Source organism: Podarcis liolepis (assembly GCF_965112155.1).
Source record: "Podarcis liolepis genome assembly, chromosome: 10".
Taxonomy (NCBI): domain Eukaryota; kingdom Metazoa; phylum Chordata; class Lepidosauria; order Squamata; family Lacertidae; genus Podarcis; species Podarcis liolepis.
The window spans coordinates 6749548-6762138 of NC_139562.1; the positions used below are offsets into that span (position 1 = coordinate 6749548).

Consider the following 12591-nt stretch of genomic DNA (forward strand, 5'->3'; position numbering starts at 1 on the left):
AAATGACCTTGGTCCTGTATACCTGAAGAAGCGTCTCCACCCCCATCTGGCGGTTCCCTCATTGCAAGAATTGAGGTTACAGGGAACCAGACGGAGGGCCTTCTCATTAGTGGTGCCCACCCTGTGGAACACCCTCCCTTCAGATGTGAAGGAAATAAGCAGCTATCCTATCTTAAAAAGACATCTGAAGGCAGCCCTGTTCAGGGAAGTTTTTAATATTTAACACTGTACTATTTATAACACTTGATTGGGAACCACCCAGTGTGGCTGGGGAAACTCAGCCAGATGGGCGGGGTATAAATAATACATTTATTATTATTATTATTATTATTATTATTATTATTATTATTATTATTATTATTATTATTTTCTTCCAAGGATTGGCAAACTTTTTTTCCCTGACCTCAGTGCAGATCAGGAGAATTGTTTTGCTGCCTTCTTGAGCGGGGCAAGAATTATATCCAATGCATTTGTTTTTAACTGTTGCAACGAGTCAGACCATTTGTTTTTCTGCAGAATTGGTCGGTGACTGTAATGAGTGATTGTTTCCCATCCGTAGATGAGCCCGTTAGCCTAGGTTTTTTTTAGCCTTTGGTTCTGCGATGGAAAGAACCACACAAACATGCTCCTACCTGCGTTGGAGAAAAGGGCATTTGGCTACCCTACACAGGAGAAAAAGGTGCTTCTCCATTCTCTCTGCTCGCTGCCACGAGATCCATAAACTCCTGGCATGAGGACTCTTTGCCCTTTGATGGCTACAGCTCCCCACTGCATACTCTCCTCCATAATTTAGGGTTCAGAGATGGAGAGACAGAGAGAGAGGTGGCGGAGGCGGAAAAACTCTTCATGTTCTCTCGCTAATCAGCACCAAAGCGGGAATGGCTAATGATCTCTTAGAGGGTTCTTAGAGTGTGATTACCTCCTGCCACTGATATAAAAGTCCTAACCTCTTAAAGCATGTATGAAGGCCGCGCTCTCTTGTCTCTCCATCCCTCCCACCCTGGCCCAGTTCACTTTTCATCTGCTCTTTTAATTTATTTTTCAAATGACACACAGCAGCCGCTAAGCTCTCCTCTTGATCTTTGCGACCACCCACATCCCTGGCCCTGATCTAGCCACTGTGACCCATGGTCCCATCGCCTCTCCGGACTACTGTGACATGCTCTTTGCAGGGCTGCCCTTGTAGCCTGTTTCAGCTTTGACAAGACTGGAAATAAGGCTAGGAATAAATCACACAGTCCCCCCCCCCAAATATTAAATGCCAAACAAACGCACCCCAAAGTGCAATGGACTTCAGTGTAGTGGCAAATTCAGAAGCACAGCTCCATTCATGGCCGTCACAGCCATGCCACCTCTCCTTCTAAGCTTAGGCAACCTTCTAAGGTTATAAAACATTCTTCTAATTATACAATAAAATAATTAGGGGTGCCTCACAATGATCGATGCAAATCTTCACGTGTTGCCTTTCAGCTAAATCTACTAGTTTCGGCGTTTGATAAATGGGATCCTTTCATCATTTGCTGGAAGACGTATTCTAACTTTATTTCACTGACATAAATTTGGTTGGCTTTAAGGAAAGGATTGCATTCAACAAAACAAAACAAAACAAAACAAAACAAAACAAAACAAGCCCTGCAGGAGATTCTGTTTCCTTGCTTCCACCCTGACCACCAGAACCCACCAAAAATCTCTTACCTGTACTCCTGGCTCACCCTGAGGTCCTTGCAGGCCAGGTGGTCCAGCGACACCCACCTTGCCAGGTAAGCCTATCTGTCCTTTGAAGCCTCCCAGGCCAGGCACCCCCTTGGCACCCTGCAAGTTTGAACAAAGACTTCCTCTCAGGGTACAGCATTTGTATTGCTTTCAACATCTCTCTGTGAGGATCTCAACATCTCACCTGTGAGGGTCGATCTACCCAACGGGGCTCAGATCATAAAAAAATGACTGTAATGCAACATAAAACTTATAGTCCATCCTAAAACAGAGCAGGGGGGCAGAACCTCAAGCTTGGGCCTCAGCTGTGGCCCTTCGTTTATAAATACAGTGGTACCTTGGGTTACATACGCTTCAGGTTACATACGCTTCAGGTTACAGACTCTGCTAACCCAGAAATAGTGCTTCAGGTTAAGAACTTTGCTTCAGGATGAGAACAGAAATCGTGCTCCAGCGGTACGGCAGTCCCCATTAGCTAAAGTGGTGCTTCAGGTTAAGAACAGTTTCAGGTTAAGTATGGACCTTCAGAACGAATTAAATACTTAACCCAAGGTACGACTGTATATATAAAAATCTATTTATTTGGTTTTTCAGATTAAAATTTTACAGTCACATATCAAACATACAACATAAAAACAAGATTCCAAGGAATCTCTTCGACTTCCTTTTTCCCCTTTGTCGGTCTTATTGTTAATCATTTCCTCCTGCATCTTTTATGAGAATCCAAATCTTTTACATCTCCATTGTGTCCAAAATTCACCATTAAGCTACAAGTGATATTTTTCCAATCCTACTAATGATTTTAACTATTTACAATGGGTTTTTTTAAGATAGGTTATACATTTTCCCCATTCCTTATTACAATTTTGACCTTCCTGATTCCTGATTCTTCCCGTCATTTCAACTGTTTCGGCATAATTCATCAATTTAACCTGCCATTCTTCGTTGGTAGTGAATTTATCTTCTGTCCATCTCTGGGCCAATAACATCTGCACAGCTCTGGTCACAGATGTGGCACTTCGGACCTCCCACACTTGGCCCTTGGCCCTTTCTCTAGACTGCACCTCTCACCAGCTCCACAACCTCCTCCAGTGCTTTTGCCCAGTGAGGAAGTGTCTCTCTGGATTGCAGCAATGCCGCCAGGTTGCCTAGATGCGGGGTTCAGTGTATGTGTGTGTGTGTGTGTGTTACAGAACCCCCTGGCCTTTGTGCAGTCAAGATGTGGTCCACTTCACAAAGGTGATGAAGAAGAACAGTTTGGATTTTATATCCCGCTTTATCACTACCCTAAGGAGTCTCAAAGCGGCTAACAATCTCCTTTCCCTTCCTCCCCCCCACAACAAACACTCTGTGAGGTGAGTGGGGCTGAGAGACTTCAAAGAAGTGTGACTAGCCCAAGGTCACCCAGCAGCTGCATGTGGAGGAGCGGGGAAGCGAACCCGGTTGCCCAGATTACGAGACTACCACTCTTAACCACTACACCACACTGGCTCCCAAGATAAGAGTTGCATCAATTGCTTTCCCCTCTGGTGCTGCACATGACAGAAAGGCAGCCCCTGGAATGTTATCTGCAAGGAAATGTGGCCGGAAATCTCCTCTTCATGCCAAAGGTCCCAGCTTTGGTCTCCAGAATCTCCAGGTAAGTCCAGGAGAGACTTTGGAGAGCTACTGTCTGTTGCTGGAATTAACACTGAGCTAGATGAAGCAATGGTCTGGCTTGGTGGAGGCGACTTGTGCAAATTATTTAGACCAGGCTTCCTCAAGCTTGGCTCTCCAGATGTTTTGAGACTACAATCCCCATCATCCCTGACCACTGGTCCTGCTAGCTAGGGATCATGGGAGTTGTAGGCCAAAAACATCTGGAGGGCCAAGCCTGATTTAGACAGGCCGATGAATAAACGAGTCCTTGCTTAACTTCCTTCTTTCTCCAGCTTAATAAGTTCCTGTTCCCCAAGAGTGTTTCTTGGCTCTATAAATAGAGAAGTCTATCCATCTCAAAGGGGGAGGCTCGGTGTTCAGAGATGATGACACCACCCCTGGCAGGTAGAAGCCTCCTGAGGGGGAAGGAGATGAATGACTGAACCAAGCAGGGCTGCGGTGGGAAGGCTGATTAAGTTGGGAAATCCTGGAGAAGATGGATGGGCTGCTCTTGAAAGGCCGACTTTCCCATTTAGTACAAGTGAACCCCAGTGACTCTCGGTGTAATTATGAAGAGAGAGAGAGAGAGACGTTGCACAAACAGAGCGATTGAGAAATGTGGTGTGCTCAGAACAGTCAGCAAGGAAACAGGAAGAAGATTGAACTTCTGGAGAAGGCTGTTGTTGTTGTTTAGTCGATGAGTCGTGTCCGCCTCTTCGTGACCCCCTGGACCAGAGCACGCCAGGCCCTCCTGTCTTCCACTGCCTCCCATAGTTTGGTCAATCTCATGCTGGTAGCTTCGAGAACACTGTCCCACCATCTCGTCCTCCGTCGTCCCCTTCTCCTTGTGCCCTCCATCTTTCCCAACATCAGGGTCTTTTCCAGGGAGTCTTCTCTTCTCATGAGGTGACCAAAGTATTGGAGCCTCAGCTTCAGGATCTGTCCTTCCAGTGAGCACTCAGGGCTGATTTCCTTCAGAATGGAGAGGTTTGATCTTCTTGCAGTCCATGGGACTCTCAATAGTCTCCTCCAGCACCATAACAGCTAATAACCTCGGTGGGTATGCTTCCCTCCCTTGTCAGAAGCAGTGTACTTCTGGTCATGTTGTGTGGCTGCCTGATAATCATCTATATCCCACTCGCTGGATGATCACCTTGTACTACCAACCTTACTATATGCTTGTGAAACATGGACCACTTATAAACTCCGTCTCCAACTCCTTGAAAGATTCCATCAACAGTGTCTCCAAAAATTTTTACACATCACTTGGGAAGACAGGTGAACTAATACCAGTGTACTGGAAGAAGCAAAGATCACCAGTGTTGAAGCAATGATTCTTCAACATCAGCTTCGATGGACTGGTCATGTTGTGCAGGTGCCTGATTATCGTCTCCCAAAACAACTGCTCTATTCTGAACTTGAAAATGGAAAGCGTAATGCTGGTGGTCAACAAAAGAGATTTAAAGACTCTCTCAAGGGAAAAATATAGTATAAACACTGACAATTGGGAAACACTGGCTTGTGAGCGCTCCAGTTGGAGAACAGCCTTTACCAAAGGTGTCATGGGCTTTGAAGATACTCAAACACTCGACTGAGGTTGCGGCGCTCATCTCGCTTTACTGGCCGAGGGAGCCGGCATACAGCTTCCGGGTCATGTGGCCAGCATGATTAAGCTGCTTCTGGTGAACCAGAGAAGCACACGGAAACGCCGTTTACCTTCCCGCTGGAGCAGTACCTATTTATCTACTTGCACTTTGACGTGCTTTCGAACTGCTAGGTTGGCAGGAGCAGGGACCGAGCAACGGGAGCTCACCCCATTGCAGGGATTCGAACCGCCGACCTTCTGATCGGCAAGCCCTAGGCTCTGTGGTTTAACCCACAGCGCCACCTGCGTCCCATATACATACCATGAGTAGCGTTCCTCTAATCGGAGGCTAGGAAGTCTTAATAATAGGTGGTTACTCTTTATCGTGACCGGGGATTTGAAGCATGGGTGTTCATCGCCCTCTCTTTTTCACATGCTTTTTGCTTCCTGATGGAAGAAAGGGGTGGGGCTTCCAGCACAGCAAGGGTTAAAGCTGCTGTTGCAAAACAAAGACCAAATGAGGCAAAAACCCAAAGGAAATCTTCTTTGGAAAAGTTGGCATTTGCCTTGCAAAAAAAGGATAGCCATATTTGAGCATCAGGATATAACATTGTTAACCACGACTGATAGATGTTGGAGGACTAAATAACCTTTTGCAACATGATTTCAGCAGCACTGACCTTTTCTCCTTTCTGCCCCGAAATTCCCTTGGGCCCGTCTGTGCCAGACTCTCCGCGCTCACCCTAGGCAAAGACCAAAGATCGCTGTAACTATTATGGAATAAACCCATACAAGCAAACTGATAAACAGGGATGAGCAAGTGGGGCAGGACACCGCGGAAAGTTCCGCTTTTAAAAAGGGTGCATTGAAATCCTTAAAAGTTGTTCCTTCTATGGAAAAACACATCCAGAAGTGGGTTATGTGAAGAACAGAAGTACCGTATTTTTTGCTCTATGAGACTCACTTTTCCCTCCTAAAAAGTAAGGGGAAATGTGTGTGCATCTTATGGAGCGAAGGCAGGCTGCGCAGCTATCCCAGAAGCCAGAACAGCAAGAGGGATTGCTGCTTTCGCTGCGCAGCGATCCCTCTTGCTGTTCTGGCTTCTGAGATTCAGAATATTTTTTTCTTGTTTTCCTCCTCCAAAAACTAGGTGCGTCTTGTGGTCTGGTGCGTCTTATAGAGTGAAAAATACGGTAATTGGGGGGGGGTGCTTAATCCTTGCCCACCCACCACTTTTCTTCTGTGGCTCCCTGCTGCAAAATGACTTTCCCCTGCAAAATGACTCGTTTCCCTTTACAAACATGCGCCTGGAATTCTGCTAAGTCATGGGTCGGCAAACCAAGGCCCGGGGACCGGATCCGGCCCAATTGCCTTCTAGATCTGGCCCGCAGACTGTCCAGGAATCACCGCGTGGATCGGCGTGGGTATTCTGATCGTTCGGGCTGCACTATTTCCCCCCACACCACGGTGGCGCCTCCTCCCTCCCTCTCTCCTCCTGGCTTCTCCCTGCCCTGCCTAGAGGAGGAAGGGGGCTGGGCTTTGTTGAGCCACAGTTGGCTGAGCACCATTTTAAGCAGCCCTTCTCCGGAGCCAGCCCTTTCACGCCGTTCATCGTCCCTCCGCCGCCGCCGCCACCAGCCCCTGCCGTTTGCACGGCACAGGTAAGCAGCCACCGGTGCTTGTCTGGTGTTGTGGAGACGGGAGGAGAGAGTCAGTGGGGGGAGATCCCCCCAATATAGTCTGGCCCCCCACAAGGTCTGAGGGACAGTGGACCGGCCCCCTGTGGAAAACGTTTGCTGACCCCTGTGCTAAGTAGTAGTGGAAAAGAAGCGGGTTGGGAAAGGGTTAAGTATGCCTCCCCCAAGACACTTCTCTGCTTCCAAATGCCCTTTCCCAAAGCTGGTTCTCTCTAACAGAACCAGCAGTCAACACACACACACCTATGGGACCGCCTCTCCTGGTACGTCCCACGGAGGACCTTAAGGTCCACAAATAACAACACTTTGGAGGTCCCAAGTCGCAAGGTGGTTAGATTGGTCTCAACTAGGACCAGGGCCTTTTCAGTACTGGCCCCGACTTGGTGGAATGCTCTGTCACAAGAGACCAGGTCCCTGCAGGATTTGACATCTTTCTGCAGGGCCTTTGGCCGAGGCACAGTCTGACCCCCTCCTTTGGTAATCCTCATAGAACTCTAGCCCAATGGTTGCCATTAATTTGATTCTGAATTGGTTTTAGAATGAATTGATTTTAGAATGCATTTTAATTAATTGATTGTGATTTTATGTAAACTGTGTTATTTTAACTGTCGCTAGCCGCTCTGAGCCCGCCTTTGCCTGGGGAGGGTGGGATATAAATAAAATTTTATTATTATTATAGTCCACCGGGTAGCAGACAATTATTATTATTTTAAAAATAATAAACCTCACCTTGGGTCCCAGAAGTCCATCTACACCTGAGGTCCCTGGACTCCCAATGCCACCAATTTCCCCCTGTGCATAGTACGAGACACAGAGGAATTAGCCAGTCCTTTTTGCACACAAGTACAAGTGGGGTTTTTTGGGGGGGGCGCTCTGTGTCTTCTAAATGTTTTGGCTCTTTATTACGTCACAAAATAGTGCTCCAACTTTTGAGGTCTCCAGGACTCTTCATCAGGCTAGATTGTAAACAGAGCAAATTGGGGTGGGGGTGGGGGGTGCTGGCTGACAGTGAAGCCATGGGATGAGGTCTGTAATATTTAAGAGAACTTAATAATAATAAAAATCCCCCCCCAAGCCACACATATTTGGGTATCTATTGGGGGAAGTGGAATGCAGATATTCAAGGCCTGTTAAGTATAATTGGTTTAATTGACACAGAAATGAAACATATATTGCTAAAAGTTTAATGTGGATTTTCCATAGCACTCTGAGCTTTTGCTGAGCTGATACTTAATTAACTGGTTGTTGTTCTCTGGTAGCTAACATGTGAGTGTTGTAACCTTAGACCATGCGATGAAGGTATTGGGTTGCAAATATCCATGTGGAGGGGAGCTGCTTTTGTGTCCTGTCCTGAGCCTGTGCTGGACAGTACAAGACATTAGATGACTATTTTGGATTGTTTGATATTTCTGTTGTATTTTGAAGAGTTCTGCTAGTAAAATTTGAATAATATCTTTATGGGTCTGGACAAGGCTTCCTTTCCAAAAGGAGTCAGTTTTCATGCGTCCAGTCGTGTCAAACTGCACAATATTAATATCTGCAACAGGGCCAACCCAAGACATTTCCCTAAAACCAACAACTTCAAATTAAACAACTAGCAATGTGCCGCCTTTTCATGACACACAAAATCTGCTGCCTGAGGCGGCCACTGCACTCTGCCTAGAGACAGGGGTGGCCTTTTAGGCATTAAGATAGGGCCACACTAGGTTCTTTGCAGGTTTCAGGTGAAACCTAGGACTGCTGGGAAGAAAAAAAATACAATGGTGGACCCTCCATTTAAATACATATATAGATTTTAATTTTTTATTTTTATTTACCTTGATTCCATCTGCTCCTGGAGGTCCTGTCCTTCCTGGCAACCCACGTAGACCCTGAGGACAAATTGTGACCAGGCAATGAAGACGTACAATGAGAGCAGACCCTCACCGTGAGGGATCTCAATCCAGTTATTATCTCTCAGTTTAACCTACCTCGTGTGATGGCCTGGGATTTGGACTCAGATGCTGAATCTGAGGGATCCCAGCCTGCACAGGATTCCTCGCCTCCAGAACCAGCTGAGCCAGGGAATGAGCCTGAAGGGTCCTCACCTGTGCTGGATCCTCAGGTTCAGGCACCAGCTGAGTCTGCTCTGGCCCCTGAGTTGATGGAGGACCCATTGCCTGCAGGTGCTCCACTCTCAGCCCCATCAGGGGAAGGTGAGGTTGCCTCTGGGTCCAGTAACCCTCCAGCCTCTCATGAGCTGCAGAGGCTCAGGGCAGAGAGGCGGAGGGAACTAAGTTCCCGCAGGAGGAATGCTCGCCTCCAGGCCAGGAGAGGCGAGTCACCAGAGGATTCGGGCCGCCCTATGCCTCGGGGCAGATAAAAGCCAACCAGCCCCAGTCCCAAGTTGCGGGAGCAACATTGTTGGTTGCTAGTTCCTGCCTGAACCCTGTCCTGCTTTCCTGCCTGAGCTCCTGACTCACCCTGGCTCCCTGCTTGCAGGTCTGTTCCTGACTTGTCAAAGGCCTGGAAACGATGCCTTATGAGGAGCGGCTAAGGGAGCTGGGCATGTTTAGCCTGGAGAAGAGGAGGTTAAGGGGTGATATGATAGCCATGTTCAAGTATATAAAAGGATGTCACATAGAGGAGGGAGAAAGGTTGTTTTCTGCTGCTCCAGAGAAGCGGACACGGAGCAATGGATCCAAACTGCAAGAAAGAAGATTCCACCTAAACATTAGGAAGAACTTCCTGACAGTAAGAGCTGTTCGACAGTGGAATTTGCTGCCAAGGAGTGTGGTGGAGTCTCCTACTTTGGAGGTCTTTAAGCAGAGGCTTGACAACCATATGTCAGGAGTGCTCTGATGGTGTTTCCTGCTTGGCAGGGGGTTGGACTCGATGGCCCTTGTGGTCTCTTCCAACTCTATGATTCTATGATTCTATGACTTCACCCGACTCCCTGCCCTGCACCCAGCTTCAGCTACTATGGACTGCCTCCACGTTGCACCTTTGACCACGGACCGGACTTGGACCTTGCCCCTCTCGGGTTACCCACGGGACCAGCACACCTCGCAGGATTGTTGTGAGCGTAAAATGGCAGCGGGGGGGGGGACCAATTATGTCTGCCCTCCCTTCCGTGCAGAAATAGAAGTCTAAAGTTTTATGGCATGGTTGATATTTTGTGATTATTTTGTTTACTACTTAACAGACATTTTGATGTTCATTCTACTGTTTTCTTGAGCTTACTGTGCCCTGCCCTGGGTCCCTAGGGTGAATGACAGGTAAGAAATGCACCTACAGCACAGAAAAGTGAAGAAATAAAACAGCCAAGGGCATGTTGTGAAGATGGAAAAGAGGAATAAACAACGAGTTAATTATGAGGGGGGCGGGAAGTGAGAAGTCAGGCCCCCTGAGTTGCAAGCAGGGCAGGGCATGGTGATAAGCGCCGCAAAACTCCCATTTTCCCCTAGATGTGTTCACACTGTACCTTTGAACCTTTCCTTCCAATGTCACCAGATAGACCAGGATCGCCTTCTCCCCCCTGAATGGAGAGAATAAATATCAATCAATCAATCTTTATTACGGTCCAGAGACCCAACAAATCATTACAAAGCATTGCACAATTCGGACAGCCTACCGCAAAATATCTACGATCTCTGCTGCAGGTACCCAACTGTGTCCCCAACTCCATACTGCTGTTAGAAGCTGGTGAATGCCCAATTTCAACTAAAGCGTGGTGGACTGCCGTAAAACATTGGCTCAGGATTTCGGTGTTTGATCTAGGAAAGGGTTTGTACCAACACCTGACCAATGAGGAGTTTGTCCGCAAATGGCAGAAAACCATGGCTAGAAAAGCCACCTCTATTGGTCTGTCACCCCCACCAACTTTATTACCTGGGTTAGGAAGGCGCCCTAAAAACGTTAAAGCAAATATTATGGGATAATACACACAGTGACTTGCGATCTCGATCACACGCAGTCTGTAGTCCGTTGGCAGTAGGAGTACAACATGGGCATGTCTTTAAGTTAACACCTTACATTAAAAACCTGGCGGTACCAAATTATCGAAGGTTATTTACCAAGGCCAGACTAAATGTCTTTCCTTCTGCAGTGTTGGATGGCAGGTTGAGAGGAGTTCCCTACCAGGACAGACTTTGCTCGTGTGCTCAAGAATAAATACAGGCTGTAAACAGCAAAGGCAGTGCAGGGCAGACTCTCAGAATGCAGAGCTCCTAATGGAATTGCACTCAGCTTCAGAAACAGCTGTTGTCCCCTGCAAATGCACCAACTTCTTCATTCTTGCATACGGTAATCACTTTCTCTTAATGCCAAAATTCTAGGATGGGGCACATCACAAACACATCCCTGCATTCAATAACTGTAGATCTGCATCGCCTAGGTGGCTGCCACAGCACCAAGACATGCACCCACCAGCCAATTTCTTGCTCACAGAATGACCCTGGAGGTTTGCTGCGAGAAATAGCCAGGAGACAGTGATGCAAATTGCCTCTCCTGAGGGGGGGAGTGAGTGAGTGGGGGAGACCTTGCCATTTCTCATTTGCACAGGCCAGCCGGCACAAATATTTTTATTTCTTTATAATTCCTTTAACAAATATATACGTAAACCGCTTGATTGTAATGAAGCTGCCAAGCGGTTTACAAAACAACAGCAAGGCATTAAAACGATCAATAAAAGACTGTGAAAAACAGGCGTTCATTCAAAAGACAATTAAAAGCATCAGCTGGCGAAAAAAAGACACATGCTTTGATCTCAGCTTTGGGATAGGCTTGCCGAAATTAAAATGTTTTAAGCAGGTGCCATAAAAAACACAAGCATGGAGTTGCTGTCCTGCTAAAAGACTGGCTTCTTACAACTGTGGAAAATAGTCTTGTCTGACACCCATAAGAGTGCCGGTTCTGCAGATTGAAGCCATGGGGGTAAGGTGATCTTAAAACACACACATTTCAAGCTCTCCATTATCCAGTCGCATAGGGATGCGGGTGGCGCAGTGGCTAAACCACTGAGCCCCTTGGGCTTGCCGATCAGAAGGTCGGCGGTTCGACTCCCCGCAACTGAGTGAGCTCCCGTTGTCCCAGCTCCTGCCAATCTAGCAGTTCTAAAGCACACCAGTGCAAGTAGATAAATAGGTACTCTTGTGGCAGGAAAGTAAACAGCGTTTCTGTGCACTCTGGTTTCTGTCACAGTGTTCTGTTGCGCCAGAAGCGGTTTAGTCATGCTGGCCACGTGACCCGGAAAGCTGTCTCTGGACAAACGCCGGCTCCCTCGGCCTGAATGCGAGATGAGCGCCGCAGCCCCATAGTCGCCTTTGACTGGACTTAACTGTCCAGGGGTCCTTTACCCCTTACCTTTCACCTATCCAGTCACATGAACAGCAGGGGATGTTAGGAAGGAAGGGGAAATCCATGTAAAAATGCTCACCGGTTCCCCTTTCTGGCCCTGCAGGCCTCTGTCTCCTTTTGCCCCTTTCATACCATTCTTCCCATCGAGCCCAGCGGTTCCCTGAAATGAAATAATACACAGTTCCTTCCTGCTGTGTGCCTGGGGGAGCGAGAAAATTATGAATGGCTCTAGATAGACGAGAGTTTCTCAGCATTCCGTCCCCGTGTCTGAACGTTCCATTCCAGACTCCCAACATTCTAAAAGCGAGCAGGTGGCACAGCTCAGGGTGGGACCAGGGATGATTTAAGGTTTATTTACCCATATATACAACCCTAGCCTGCAATGGAGGGGTTCACAACTTCAACACCCCAAAAAAGTCTTGTATCTCCCATTTTTTCTTGGAAACAGAAATCAGCCGAGGCTCTGACCCTCTCTCCAGCTTGCTGCTTTTACCAGAGTGCAACCTTTAGCCTCCAAGTCACATGCTGGCCAACTCTCAACTCTGGCTTTTGTTCTCACTTTCTCAGAGCTGGAGGAGGGGCCCCACCCATTTGCCACCTGGCTTTCTTAATGGGCTGTTA

The 12591-nt window shown here is 47.5% G+C and overlaps 1 protein-coding gene across 1 annotated transcript in view; it reads right to left on the reverse strand.

The window, feature by feature from the left end:
- LOC310686780 (uncharacterized protein) overlaps nucleotides 1–12591 on the reverse strand; it is a 224207-nt gene that overhangs the window by 27772 nt on the left and 183844 nt on the right. The window contains exons 77-82 of the mRNA XM_083460827.1: nucleotides 12050–12130; nucleotides 10097–10150; nucleotides 8451–8504; nucleotides 7363–7425; nucleotides 5617–5679; nucleotides 1696–1812 (exon numbers count right to left, since the gene is read on the reverse strand). Of these exons, the coding sequence (XP_083316953.1) occupies nucleotides 1696–1812; nucleotides 5617–5679; nucleotides 7363–7425; nucleotides 8451–8504; nucleotides 10097–10150; nucleotides 12050–12130 (432 nt within the window). The remainder of the gene's footprint in view (nucleotides 1–1695; nucleotides 1813–5616; nucleotides 5680–7362; nucleotides 7426–8450; nucleotides 8505–10096; nucleotides 10151–12049; nucleotides 12131–12591) is intronic.